At 55.5% G+C, this 13,215-nt stretch overlaps 3 protein-coding genes across 4 annotated transcripts; 1 reads left to right on the forward strand and 2 right to left on the reverse strand.

Annotated features, from left to right (window-relative positions):
- The first annotated feature begins 1,964 nt into the window (after nt 1–1,964).
- On the forward strand, nt 1,965–3,314 carry LOC103649675 (uncharacterized). The gene is made up of 2 exons (NM_001370988.1): nt 1,965–2,459; nt 2,921–3,314. The coding sequence occupies exons 1-2, from the start codon at nt 2,124–2,126 to the stop codon at nt 3,098–3,100; spliced, it is 516 nt and encodes a 171-aa protein (NP_001357917.1). The 5' UTR covers nt 1,965–2,123; the 3' UTR covers nt 3,101–3,314.
- LOC103649676 (uncharacterized) lies at nt 3,299–7,283 on the reverse strand. Of its 2 annotated transcripts, none has more exons than XM_008675412.3 (2): nt 7,049–7,283; nt 3,299–6,849 (listed from the first exon to the last, which is right to left on the reverse strand). In XM_008675412.3, exon 2 carries the CDS (start codon nt 6,759–6,761, stop codon nt 3,468–3,470), a length of 3,294 nt encoding a protein of 1,097 aa, XP_008673634.1. In that variant the 5' UTR covers nt 6,762–6,849; nt 7,049–7,283; the 3' UTR covers nt 3,299–3,467. The 2 variants fall into 2 exon arrangements, with proteins under 2 accessions (XP_008673634.1, XP_023157726.1); XM_023301958.2 differs by lacking the exon at nt 7,049–7,283 and adding an exon at nt 6,943–7,040.
- A 1,476-nt stretch (nt 7,284–8,759) lies between these two features.
- Nucleotides 8,760–11,408, reverse strand: LOC107522107 (uncharacterized). Its single transcript, NM_001322358.1, has 4 exons — nt 10,933–11,408; nt 10,140–10,781; nt 9,952–10,028; nt 8,760–9,740 (listed from the first exon to the last, which is right to left on the reverse strand). Exons 1-4 carry the CDS (start codon nt 11,183–11,185, stop codon nt 9,213–9,215), a joined length of 1,500 nt encoding a protein of 499 aa, NP_001309287.1. The 5' UTR covers nt 11,186–11,408; the 3' UTR covers nt 8,760–9,212.
- Between the last annotated feature and the right edge of the window lie 1,807 nt (nt 11,409–13,215).

Below are 13,215 nucleotides of genomic sequence, written 5' to 3' on the forward strand. Positions count from 1 at the left end.
TTTGACTTTTAGGGAGCAAAAGCCAAAGCCAAAAGTCAAACCAAACACACCCTTACAATACTTATCGCCTGTCAAGTCCAAACAGTAAACCCTGACCTAGCTAATACGTGAAGCTCAGAAAGTCTTTGTTCCCAGTAAAAATGCAGCCGCATCTCTGAATTCTCAAGCATGCCTGCCACGTGCCATGGTAACTTCACTTACATTGCCCTTTTTTGATTTGCTCGTTTGTTTGCACTTACCTGTACGTATACGCAGCCGTCGAAAATTCCTTACGGACCTCTCCTGATCCTCTAGTAAAAATGGAGCTGCACTCCATGCATCTCTGAACTCTGAAGCACGCACGGACGGTGGCAGACGCTGTACGAGAATTCACGTGGTTAAAAAGACTCTACGATAAAATCAAGTAAGCCCATAAAAAATTAGTACTGCATAAAATTTAAATTTTATGTTAATATATATGATACAAGTTCAAAAACAAAACTATATGAGAATAAAAGAAGCAACCATACCGCTAGCTTTTTGCTGACCGAATCCAAACTATGTGTACCTTTTCGAATATTGATCTTATGTCGGAGATAGGGCGTCGGGAAAGGGTCAAGGTCGGACAACGCAACATCGAGAAGGTGACAACGACGGGCAGCGTCAGGAACGGAGCATCGGAGCAAATTGATTCAGATGGGTGTTGAAAAGAATGGGCCAAGACAAATAGACGTAAGGACTGAGAAGGAGGACCGAAATTAGGAGAATTGACTAGGAGACCTAGAATAAAACTGGTTTGATCTATCTAAAACTTTTTTTTCTATACTTAACAGTAAATAAACATTAAATATAAGAGGGTACTAAAAATTGAGGGGGCCCACATTTGCCCCCATTTGGATCCGCCACTGGACATGGTTAACGTACATGTGGTACGCCTACACGAGAATTCTGAGATTCTAAGGCAGATATCTCATGACTCATCAAAATATGATGATGCTCCTGCTTGGTGCTTGGTGCTTGGTCCTTGGCTCCTTGCAGTGCTCACCTCTCGAGTTTTGACCACCAAATTATTTACTCCGTCATCGAAGCGAGTAAAAACTAACAGGAAAACAGAACCATTCTTTTTTCAGGAGAAAACAGAACCATTCTGAACAAGAAGAAAAAAATACAGAAACTGGAAAACCAGATCAGGAACTGCTTCAGTTTTTTTATCTTCTCTGCAGAGAAAGAAGAAAGAAAGAAAGAAAGAAAAAACAGTACGTATGTTTCGATCTGCTTGGCTACACCATCACATAAAGCTAGAGCCGCCTGCATTGCATATAACATAGTATGGGCCACGAATGCATGCATGCACAATTTGATGCGTTACCATGCATATAACATTACATGCATGTCGTACTGTAGCCTGTACCAGCTTTCTCCAACTGTTGGATAGGCTTGCGAAGTCGTGATCTGATCTCTAGGCACTACTCGGAAGCAGCCTTGGCGGCAGTACGCTAGCTAGCGCCCACCACCAGCATCTACGTGCAGAGAGAGACGAACAAGGCTGAAGACTGAAAAAGGCAGGTGGGATGCAGAAAGGGGACTAGAAAGCTGAAGCAATTGGCCGCATGTACTGCGGCGAAAATATTCCTCTTCTTCTGGCAGTCGCCTGCAGCATCCTCTTGCAGTAGAGTACAGGAACAGCCCGAGTGCTCAGCTAGCACACAGATGTTACATGCTCCCAACTACATTATTCCTTCTCTGTTCTCTCCTCAGACACCCACACCCACACACAAACAATGAGAGAGAGATGCCAAGAAACTTACATGCACATAGCAGCAAGAGCATTCCGATCCTTCATGAACGAGGAGCATGCACTTGGTTCTGCTTCAACTCGCAGTGTGTAAAAGAAGCAGCAGCTAGCTTTTCAGTCCACAGCGGCACTCATGCATGATCCTCCTCTGCCTATAAATACTCGTGTGAGTAAGACACGGACAGAGAGAGAGAGAGAGAGAGAGAGAGAGATCGGCCATCAGTTGAGTGAGCGGGCGAGAGCAAGCGAGCGAGCGGTAGTACGTGCTGCGACCGGAGCTAGTGTGTGTGTGCAGTGTAGTGTAGGTGCATGCATGCCTGACCGACGATCGGAGGCGACGGCGGAGTCCATGGAGCGGCAGGCCGGGGCAGGGAGAGAGGAGGGCGTGGCGGCGGCGCCGCGGAAGGGCTGCATCCGCTCGACGCAGGGGCCGTGGACGGTGCGGCGCCGCGGCCGGGGCGGCGGGCTGACGACGTCGCTGCGGCACCCGACGCCCCGCGAGCGGGAGAACAACCGGCAGCGCGAGCGCCGGCGGCGCCAGGTTGCCGCCAGGATCTACGCCGGCCTGCGCGCCCGCGCCGGGTACGCGCTGCCCAAGCACGCCGACCAGAACGACGTGCTCCGCGCGCTCTGCGCCGAGGCCGGCTACCACGTCGACGACGAGGGCAACGTCACGCGTCACCAGGTCAGCCGTCGGCGCCGCCACGCCCGTCCCTCATACATGGACGCATTGCGTCGTTCTCGGTCGCGTCTCAGCCCCCACCTAGGGATTTGTTTTTTTTTTTTCGTGGGCGCGGTGTGACCGTGTGAGGAGAGTTCAATCTGACGAATCGGGAGGTTAGTTGAAGACGAAGTGGGATCCGCGATTTTGGGCCGCGACTGGGTGTTGGCTCCACTGGGCTCTTTCAACGAAGTAAAAAAGAGCCCACCCAACTCCCAGCTCAGTAACCCACATATTGGGCCTTCTATGTTCCTGTTGGTCCTCAGTCCCTCACCTGTCGTCCATGAACGACGGCATGCCCCACGGCAGCCGGGCGCAACCGCAGCCGCAGCGGCAGGAAGCAGGCGCGGACGCGAAGGCGTGCCGCCGAGGTGGAGCGTAGGGTCCAAGCACGGCCGAATCTGAATCTGAATCTGAATCTGCAGGGTGTCGGCGACGGCGCGGCGGGCCCAAGCTGCAGCTCCGATCACCAGAAGCCTTCCTCCATAAGCGGAACGGTGGAGGCGGCGACCCTGCAGCAGGAGCAGGAGCAGCAGCATCAGGGGCAGCGGGAGGAGGGAGTCAACATGTCACTTGAGCTCACCCTTTCCTTCGCCTACATGTAGCTACCACCCTTCTGCTCTAACTAACTCTAGCGACCAGCCAGCGTGCCGTAGTACTGTCAAAGAATATTGGAAGGAAGTTGTAAATCACCTCAGCGTCCTTCACAATCTGTAAGCCATGCAATGACGATTTGCCATACAGTTTGCATGAGCATGACTACAGGCTTGTACATAGCCTGTGAACCAAAGCGACCTACCAAATAAATAAATATTTTTTGTAAAAAAAGAGAAATTTTATTGAGCTAGTACACATTTTCTGTTGTGATTTGTGAAGACAAAGGGGAACACAAATAGCATCGATCGCATCACACACACAAAGAAGTAAAGCAAACGAGCTAGCTAGCTGATCAACAGACGATGGCTCAGGCGCTCAGCTCAAGCTGGTGTCCCGCCGCAGGCCGACGCCCTCGTTGACGCCGGAGACGAGCTCGGCCTCGAAGTTCCCCGACGACATGGACGGCAGCCGCTCGTACACCCTGGACCCGAGGTGCTGCAGCTTCTTCTGCTGCGTCTTCACGGTCTTGCTGATGATCTTGTAGTTCCACCTCTGCTGCACGTACACGGCGGCGGCCAGCGCCACGGCCACGAGCGGGATCGCCACATCGCCGAACCGGGAGTAGAAGTCCAGGCTCGTGTTCACGAACTCGTACTCCTCGGCGAAGTAGGGATTGATGGCCGGCGCCTTGATGTAGTCGTACAGGTGCGGCAGCAGCCGCACCGCCGTCACGCCGACGTAGTAGCTCTTCTTCAGCGGCTTGCAGTTGATCCGCCACACCACGTTGCCGACCACCTGCGGGAGGAGGAAGAAATCCTGCGCCATCCCGATGTACTCCTCCAGCGTCACCGCCCACTCCCGCAGCGCGTGCGTCCTCCCGCGCGCGTCCATGTACGACCCGTCGTCCCGCACCGGCCGGCTGTACACGTTCACGTAGTGCGCCGCCAGGACCACCGCGAAGCCCACCAGGTGCGCGCCGAGGCTGTAGACCAGCACCTTCCGGTCGCTCGGCACGCGGCCGGGCTCCAGCGGCGACCGCGTCAGCAGCCGGATGCGCGACCGCCAGACCTTCTGCGCCAGCCGGAGCGTCAGGAGGAACGCGGCGAGGATGAGGATCTTCACGATGCAGTCGATGGTCCAGTACAGGCTGCTCTTGTCCACCTCGTACGACGGCGGCACGGCGCCGTCGTCAGAGCCCGCGGCGATGCGGGCGAACAGGGCCTCGGCGCCGGTGATCAGCGGCACGCTGTACCCGACCGCCTGCACGCCCAGCATCACCAGCGACACGTACGGCATCACGTCGGTGTTCGCCTTGATGTACATCAGCTGGCTCAGCTCCACGGCGATGGCCGCCGCCAGCGTCGCGATGCGGAGGATCCCCTCGACGCTGCGCCGGGACAGGATGTCCTGCCGCTGCTCCCGGTACATGATCGGCAGCGTCTGGAGCTTGGTCGCGTTGAAGTGCAGCGGGTCGCCGGGGTCGCGCGTGCTGGCTACGTGCACCTTCACCGTGGGGTTTATCAGCCACCGCGCCGTCGTCGGCGGGTAATCCACCCTCATCTCGATCGAGCAGTCCATGCCATCCTCGACCTCTTTCAGCGCCGAGAAGGTTTGCCGAGTCGCTTGAATGCTTCGGCAGCCGATCAGGTACATCCGTCCATTCACCGGATTGTACACGCCTTCCATGAACAAGCTCGACACGTTCCCGTAAGGATTCCCGGACAGCGAGACCTCGGCGGACACGTTGAGAAGAGATGACTCTGCTGGCTGCGACGACGACGACGTCGTCGATGAGGACTCTGACTGCGACGACGTCCAGGAGGACGCTTTGCCCCCTCCGAGCTCGCCGGGCATTCCGGGAAACTCCGTAGCCAACTGCTCTATCGAGGTACGGCCGACGAGTGATCCGAGCGAGAGCACCTCCAGCTGAAAGAACGACCGCTCGAACCGTTCACGAGGGAACGGGTCTGGCACGGCCGCGACGTGGAGGGTGAGGTCGGCCGCGAGGCTGGACAAGCTCATCGCGTCGTCGTTGAGGCCTTCGGCTTTCTTCGGGTAGCTGAGGAGCGACTTGGCGAGGGCGGCCCCGAATTCGAACGGCTCGCTGCGCCTCAGAAAATCGCTGGCCTGCCGCACCTTCGTGTAGTTGTACGCCATGCTCAGAGGCGCGCCGCCCGAGACGCCGAACCGGCTCCAGAGCTCCATCGGGTGCACCGTGTGTTTGATCGTGAGCGGGAAGTGGGCAACGCCGCCGCCGCCGCCGTCGACGCGGGTGATCTGCCCCACCGTGAGGCTGCGGCGGGTGGCCGTGAAGGTGGTCTGCACGTACAGGCACACGCGGGAGTGGCACGCCTCGGCGCCGACGCCGAGGCAGCCCACCATGCAGAGCTGCCCCGTGGACGCGCGCCACACCCCCTCGGCCGAGAGGGTCGTGCCGCCGAGCCCGCTCCGCTTCCCCGCCGAGTACTTGTGCTCCCACGGCGGCACGGCGCGGAACACGGCCGACACCCGCGCCGTGCTCTCGCCGCCCGGGGCGTTCCTCGGCTCGCACCGGACGTCCTGCATCACGACTCTCACGTCCGTGAAGGCACCGTCCGTCGCGTCGACGGTCTTGTCCGTCTCGAACGGCCCGAGCCTTCGGCAGAACGCGTCCGTGGAGTTGCACCGCCAGTTCGGGACGACGGCGAGCACGTCCTCCGACGTGAACCGGTCGAGGATGCCGCAGAAGGAGTTGCCCCTGTACAGGCCCCGGCCGCCGCCGAGGATGTCGTCGCGGTAAGGGTGAGCGCTGCACGCTCTGTCCACGAGCTTCTCGGAGCCGAACTTGTAGTTGGAGTAGGCGCCCAGCTGCGACAGCAGGTGCACGGCGTCGAAGTACGCGACGTCCGACTTGGCGCTCGTGCTCGTCAGCTCGCCGCGCACGGCGCGCGTCGTCAGCGTGAGCGTCGTCGGGTACCGGAGCACGAGCAGTAGGTTTCCGTCCTTGGTGACCGGCGGCTGGAAGCTGTCGCGGCCGGTGTCCTTGGCCCAGTCCCAGGGGTTGCCGCCGTCGCTGCCGCGCCTCGGCAGCAGGGCGTCGCCGACCATGCAGAGCACGCTCTCGCCGTCGCCGTTCTCGGTGTACACGCCCTCGAAGAGGATCTTAAGCTCGGTGCTCCCGGGCCACACCTTGAGCTCGGGCGACACGTACGTCCCCATCACGGGGCCCGTGCCGTTGCGGGAGACGGCGACGCCGAGCACGCCGCTGACGTTGAGGGCCGTTTTCCCCCGGAACCCCACGTCGACGTGCGTGAGCATGAACGAGGCCAGCCGCAGCGGGTCCGGCGCCTGATCGCCCGACACGTCGGTGCCGTCGAACGGCATCAGCGGCACGCCGTCGTCGTCCTGCTTCCAGTCCCCCTTGACGAAGCTGAGCTCCGGCATGAGGGCGTTGGCGCGGTTGGCGTCGAACGTGAGCTCGGTGGCGGCGGACAGCACCGACCGGCATTGCCGCTTGACGTCGGCGGAGCGGACGTACTCGTGCGGGATGAAGAGAGGCTGGCCGCCTCCCATCGGCACCATCTTTGGATCCATCCGTGGCCCAGTCTGGTGGAAGAGATCAAACGCGGAGGCGATGGCAAGGAACGGCAGCAAGAACGCGGCCACGAGCCGCAGGTTTGCCGACACCATTGCTGCGAGAGAGCAAGCTCTCAGCTTTTGATCGAGGTGGCGGTACTCTTTAGCTATCAGCTTGTCCGTGCTTCAGAGATTTGGTAGCCTGCATTTGGAGAGAAAAAACACGCGAGAACAACAGATTGAATTTATTTGCAAAATCTTCAGGGCTTTTTTTCACGAAATTCTTGCTACGGACCAAAGCGACAGTAAAACGAGCACACTTCTTGTCTGCTTCGACATCAAAATATGCGGAAAATTGCAAAGCTGCAGTGAAACAAGATGGAGTAAACTTCGTCGCTGACCTCAACATGGAAGTATCTTCGTTCAGTCCCCTTCCGCGTCCAAGCAGTGGCACAAGATCCTGTGCTCTGCTACAGTGCATTAGAGGTTCCTGAGCAGAATGTGTCAGGTCTAGAACAATTCTGGGCCAGATTGGATCACTCGGAACCCAATCTTTATAAATAAACCGCGCCTTGGATGCCTGCGCCGCATTGTTTATCCACCTGCTAACAATCCCTTGGGCCTCTCAGGATCGGCGCTTCTCGGAGGCTGCGCACATATAGAATTCGGTTTGACTTCCGCGCGAAGTGACCCAGAAGCAGAGAGCAAGCGTGCAGACTCCCACAAACGCCCCGGCCCAGAGCACAGGAAGCCGGAGAAGGCTGGACACTGGAAAGGGGCGGTTTGGGTATCGGCGTGCAACATTTGGGGGGCCACGGCCATCGACAACGAGCGACCGAGAGAGTTGACGAGGCTGCACAGGTGGCGCCCGCGGCCGCTGCGCCGGGCATCGCGGCAGTTGCGCGGCAGTCCATGCATGGCATGTCACGCCGGAGAGGACGGCGGCATGTGTCGTCCACGTGAACGAGGAGGAGTATACAGGTGTGTGCCCTTGGCACTTGAGGCTCATGTCCGGATATATATAACCCAGGCTTCGTAAACTGACAAGTGACAACGCTATTAGCCTATTACTACTGCTGAACGGCCCATGTTCTGACAGTTTCAATGGATTTGGTAGCCCATTGCCCCATTGTAACGACAGAGATAGATTGGTCCTTACTATGGGCCCAGGTTTAATGTGCAGCGCCATGTGGACCTAGGCAGGCTCGCCCTCTGCAATTGCGACTTGCAAGACGGAAATACGCGCCGTATACCCCCGGGACGTTTCCATTTTCTAAAAATTGGGGTTTTCTTCTTTTTATTTTCACTCTTCCAAGGTAAAAGTGAAAATCAAGAAACTTTACTCCTCAAAATGAAAACAAGAATACTTCCCCATCCAGAAAACGATACGGTTTCAGTTCTGATCCTATTCAAACTGTCCAAAATTTAACCAGATCTATTTTAGAAAAAAACATCAATGTTTATAATAATAAAATAGTTATGGACAAGAATATATTCCATGGTTAGTATGATAATACTTATTTGATGCCATATTTTTTTGTAAATTTTACCTAATTTAAATGGTTTGACTTGATATCATTATAGAATTGCGTTTTCTTTTAGGACTGAAGAGGAATATCCACCAGTGTCGTCACAAAAAAGCACATCATGCAAGCAATGAGGCAAGGCAGCTAAAATTGGCCAATCTCTGCATTATTCAGTTTAGGGGTCCTAAAAGTGCTTACTTTTATTATAGGATAAAAACATATAAGGGTATGTACAACCTAGAGACACTAGAATGGTTTTCTAAATTTAGGAGACAGCTAAGAGACTATATAATACAACCCAAAGATTATGTATCATAAATGTTGTATAGAAAGTTATGAAGAGAGAGACGTCTCTTGATTTTTTTTCACTTAACCCACAAGGACTAGTTTAAGAGCTAAAATACTGGATGGGATTGAGAGGTTAAAATCCTCTTCTCATTGATTTTAGTCCATTCAATCCCTCCGATTTTGTAGCTCGCAAACTTGCCCTAAACACTCATCAAAAGACGTCTTATTTAATAGGGTTGTACGTACCCTAACTATAAAATAATCACAAACTAAACTTGACTTCACATTTCCCAGTGAAATTATCTCTGGACCCAAGGCCGATCCAAGCAAGTTTACATAACTTATCCACCGCAAAAATATTTACTAGTACAGTACACTAGTCCAAAGCGAAAGCGAGAGAGAGAGAAAGGGGGAAAAGATAACCAGAGACCAATACGCCAAGCCCTAAAATAAAAGCGAAGGATAGGCCCTCGCTCTCGCTCACATGTATCACATCACGAATGAGACAATCTCGGACACTCTCACACCGTCCACCGCCTCCACTACTCCACCACATGTTGACTGGAGCGAGCTCAGGCCGGTCGTCGGCATCCGTTCTCCGCGCGGGCGCGAACAAAAATTCACTTTTTTCCCGGTGATGCTACAGCACATGCGCTGCTTAACAACCCGGAGCTAATGGCGATTAACAAGGTAGCTAATGGTAGAGTAGAGTAGAGTAGCAGCATGCGCTAGTTAATTGGTCGATTATTAATTAGTACATGGCGGCGCCGACTCCGGCACCGGCGGCGGCCCCCTCGCCGTCGGCCTTGTTGGCCGTCATGTCGTCGTCGTCGTCTTCGTCATCCTCTTCCCGCTCCTCCACCTCGCCTTCCTCCTCGATGCTCTCCGACCTCTCCCTCCCGCCTCCGCCGCCGATGCTGCCTCCTCCGGCGCTGCCCCGCCCTTCCGATCCGGGAGGCGAGCCCGCCATCGCCGCCGCCTTGCTGTACGCGGCCTGCTGCGGCGGCGGCGGTGCCGCGGCCGCACGGTGCACCATGGCGGCGGCCGCCGGGTGGTGCTGGAGGTGGTGCACCGCGGCGGGGGACGGGTAGTACTCCTGCGCCGCCGCCGCCGTGTAGTGCGGCTGCGTCGCCGGGTGCGCGCCGTAGATGGCCTGCCCCGCCGCCTGCGACGCGTACTCCGGCGGGACCCAGATGCCGCCGAGGACCACCAGCTGCGGCGCGGCGGTCGCCGGTGCGGGCGGCGCCGGCATCGGCCGCCGTGTGTGCAGCCTGTACTTCTGCACGGCCACCACAAACGAGGAGGGTAACAATCAGGGAATGAATAATAATCGCTATAGTTTATACACATACAGTCTTGTCTGTTACTCCAACGCCATCTCTGGAATCATAAATTCATAATGACCAATGATGAATTGCTCGATAGTATGCTACTATACTATGCTGCATCGTGTGCATCGGTGGTGCCGTGCACGGAGAGTTATAATTTACCTGGAGATGGCTTTTCACCTCATCATTGGTCAATCCATCCACCTTCATCAGCTCGCGGATCTGCTTCGGGGTCGCCACTTTTGCAAGCAGGAAACAAGTATTATTTGTCATGATCATGGGACACGCATGCATGCGTTTGGCATTTTGTCTAACATAGCAAAGTGTCTGTGGCATGCCAGTGTCTGTACCTTGAGCGCCGCCGAGGATCTGGAGGGCATTGACGAAGCGGCGGTGCAGCTCCGGCGACCAGCACCGCCGCGCCTTGCGGTGCGTCTGCGGCGGTGCCGCCTGCTGCCCTTCCGGCGCGTTCGGCGCCGGCTTGACGTTGACGACCCCGCTCTGGACGGCGTCTCTCCGCGAGCCCAGGACGCCACCGTTGTTGCTGCCGGCGGCGGCATCAAGGTACGGCTTCCTGTCAGCGTCGGCCGCGTCCTTGTCCGCGGGCGCGAGGGCGAGCTCCGGCAGCGCCGCGCCTTCTGCCGCGGACGCGGTCTTGTCCTTGGCGAACGGGAGGAACGCGCCGCCGCCGCCGCCGCCGTTGCGCTGCCCGTGGCCGGCGCCCGCGGCGCCGTGCGCGCACTCCGCGCTCTCCTTGGGCGTCTGCGGCCCCCTGGCGGCCACGTCCGCCGTTGCCGCGGGCCCGTTCCAGAGCTGCGCCGACTCCATCCAGCTCGCCTTCTCCGACGTCGGGTTCCCCATCTTGTCGGCGGCGGCGTCGATCCCGATGTTCTTGAGCGGCATGAACTCCTCCAGCACCAGCGGCCTCGCCGGCGCGCCCTGCAGGCTCCCCATCTGGTACGCCTCCAGCTGCTGCCGGTACGACTCCATGGCTGCGTGGATGCATGCGCCCACGCTCGATCAGCAACTAACACATTGCGCCACGACACGACACGGCCATGCATGCATGGCATGCATCGATCGATGCATGCGCACACGATCGACGACGACGTAACGTAACGACGTTATACGCTTATTACTCACCGTGGTTGAGGAGCTGCATGCAGAGGGGGAGCTCGCGCTTGAAGGCGTCGATCTTGAGCCGCTCCTCCTCCAGGCGCGCGAGGAACTCCCGGAGCTTCTGCGTCGTCTGCTCCGCCGCCGTCAGATGGTGGTGGTGGTGGTGTCCGTCCACCACGAGCGTCTCCTGCGGCGGCTTCGGGGTCGTCACTGCGTACGCGGCGCCGTTGCCGTTGGGCTTGTAGTCTAGGGTTAGGTCGGACGGCGAAGAAGCCATGCTGCCAAGCTCGATCCGAGGATGTACTAGAATCACTCACTACTGGCGCAAGTATATTTGTCTGTGTTGGAGCTTACACTATTGGCTGTAGCTAGCTGCTACAAGCTTTTACTAGTATAGTACTTCTCAGATAATATGATCAACTGTACTGCTGTGTGCTAGAGAGAGAGAGAGAGAGGAGGAGGAGGCGGAGGAGGTGTAGGGGAATGTGGATGTGTGTGTGTGTGTGTGTTTGATGAGGGATCAGAGGGGGAATCGGCTTCTTTTTAAGGGTGAGTTCTGGGATGGGAGGGAGGATAAAGGTGGATTTAGAGAGGGGAAGGGGACGAAAGGAAAAGCCAAGTGTGTGTGATCTTGCGAGCTAGGACTAGGAGTAGCCACAGCAGGAGCAGGCAGCAGCACAGGCACAGGGGGGGGGGGGGGGGGGGGGGGACGAGGCGGGAAAAAGCAAAGGCATGGTAACTTCTTGCAAAGATCAAAGGCATCTGCATGCAAAAGCTTCTGCATATGCAGGAGGTTTCATGCATCATGTACATACAAGGGAATCAAAAAAACTTATCCCCGTCCGGTTGTCCTCGCAGGACAACACAACGACCACACAACGAACACAACGGGATGAGCTAGGCCATTTGCATTGGTTCTCTCTCTCTCTCTCTCTCATCTCTAGCTAGCTTGTGTAGTGTAGCCGCCAGTTTTCCCTGATGATCACCTGTGTGTCAGTGTGTGCTTCTGGTAGATCAAACTCTGCACTCTGTCATTCAGAGTTCTAGGTGCGTTCACCTTAGCATGCATGCATGAAAAATTGGAACTTTTACATGCATGGCCAGATCTTCTTGTCGCAATGGGCACCTGCTGCACATGTATATATGTGCAATTTTAACCTAGCTAGCTACCCTATAGCTAGCTAGGCTGGGAAATCTTTTACACGGATGCTCATTTTGTGATAAGTTTACTTTGCAAAGGTTTTTTTTTTACACAACCAGCAGAATCTACCCGCGTGCTTGCATTTGTGCCCACCCACGGGAGAGCGAGCGAAGAGAAAGCTTATTAGCAACAAGCTGTGTGCGTTGTTGTTTGATTCAAAGGAATTAAAGCTAGATGAGCTGCCCAAAGCAGTCCAAAGAGAACCTTGCAAGTCCAAGGGAGAACCCAACTAGGTGTCTTGGAGAATATTTACCTTTTACCTAATTTCCATCTCAAAACGCAGGGATAATCACCAGATATACCTACCTGATGAGAATCACATCTCGCGCCTCCAGCTCCCAACTTGCATTATATTTATATTACAAAAACCAAAACAAACGTATACAAAAATCCATCAATGGCTAAGTTATTATATATCGTACGTAGATGCTCAAACGTTGTCAACTTTTGTTTTTGGGGGGGGCGCGGGGCTTCTAATGGATGATTCCTGCAGGATTAATCAAAGGAGAGATGGCAAAGCAGGTAAAGCAGCATATACCACACATAATTCAAGCCCCCCCAAAGATATGAAAGGATTCCTCCATCTTTGCTTTGAAAAGGGCGGTGCATCCCTTCACACACAAGCTCTTCTTCTTCTTGGCTAGCTGTGGGAATAACACACATGTATGCTTGCTCCAATCCCTGTGTGTGAAAGAAGAGAAGTACCGCCGGCTCACTTTGCATTCGCAGGGAATATATTAGCATGGCTCAAGCAAGGAATATCTTAGGCTTTGGGGGATACCAAGCACGCATAAAGGAGGACACAAAGGAAATGCATGGTGTGCTAGAGAGAGAGAGAGAGATAGAGTGAGAATCTCCCCTACTGTGCTGCTGCTACTCTTGGCTTTTTAGGAAGTGGTAAGGAAGGTAAGAAGATTCTCTCTATATACACTAGAGAGAGAAAGGACTGGAAGAAGATAGAGAGAGAGAGAGAACAGTGCAGGTATGTCATGGGTGTTGCTATACTGGGGGTAGAGAGAGAAGGCCAGGGAGAAAGGGTGTGTATGTGTGTATTGGTGCATCGAATTCCCTGTGCAATAATTTGGGTTGGTCGCTTTCTTGGGGCA

The sequence above is a fragment of the Zea mays genome, chromosome 3 (assembly GCF_902167145.1).
Source record: "Zea mays cultivar B73 chromosome 3, Zm-B73-REFERENCE-NAM-5.0, whole genome shotgun sequence".
Lineage (NCBI taxonomy): Eukaryota > Viridiplantae > Streptophyta > Magnoliopsida > Poales > Poaceae > Zea > Zea mays.

Bases quoted from the DNA above. Each gene is read 5' to 3' on its own strand.
- LOC103649675 (NM_001370988.1), top strand. From the start codon at position 2,124: ATGGAGCGGCAGGCCGGGGCAGGGAGAGAGGAGGGCGTGGCGGCGGCG. The intron at 2,460-2,920 runs GTCAGCCGTCGG...CTGAATCTGCAG, and splicing joins GCAACGTCACGCGTCACCAG to GGTGTCGGCGACGGCGCGGC.
- LOC103649676 (XM_008675412.3), bottom strand. From the start codon at position 6,761: ATGGTGTCGGCAAACCTGCGGCTCGTGGCCGCGTTCTTGCTGCCGTTC.
- LOC107522107 (NM_001322358.1), bottom strand. From the start codon at position 11,185: ATGGCTTCTTCGCCGTCCGACCTAACCCTAGACTACAAGCCCAACGGC. The intron at 10,782-10,932 runs GTGAGTAATAAG...GCATCCACGCAG, and splicing joins CATGCAGCTCCTCAACCACG to CCATGGAGTCGTACCGGCAG. The intron at 10,029-10,139 runs GTACAGACACTG...TGCTTGCAAAAG, and splicing joins GATCCTCGGCGGCGCTCAAG to TGGCGACCCCGAAGCAGATC.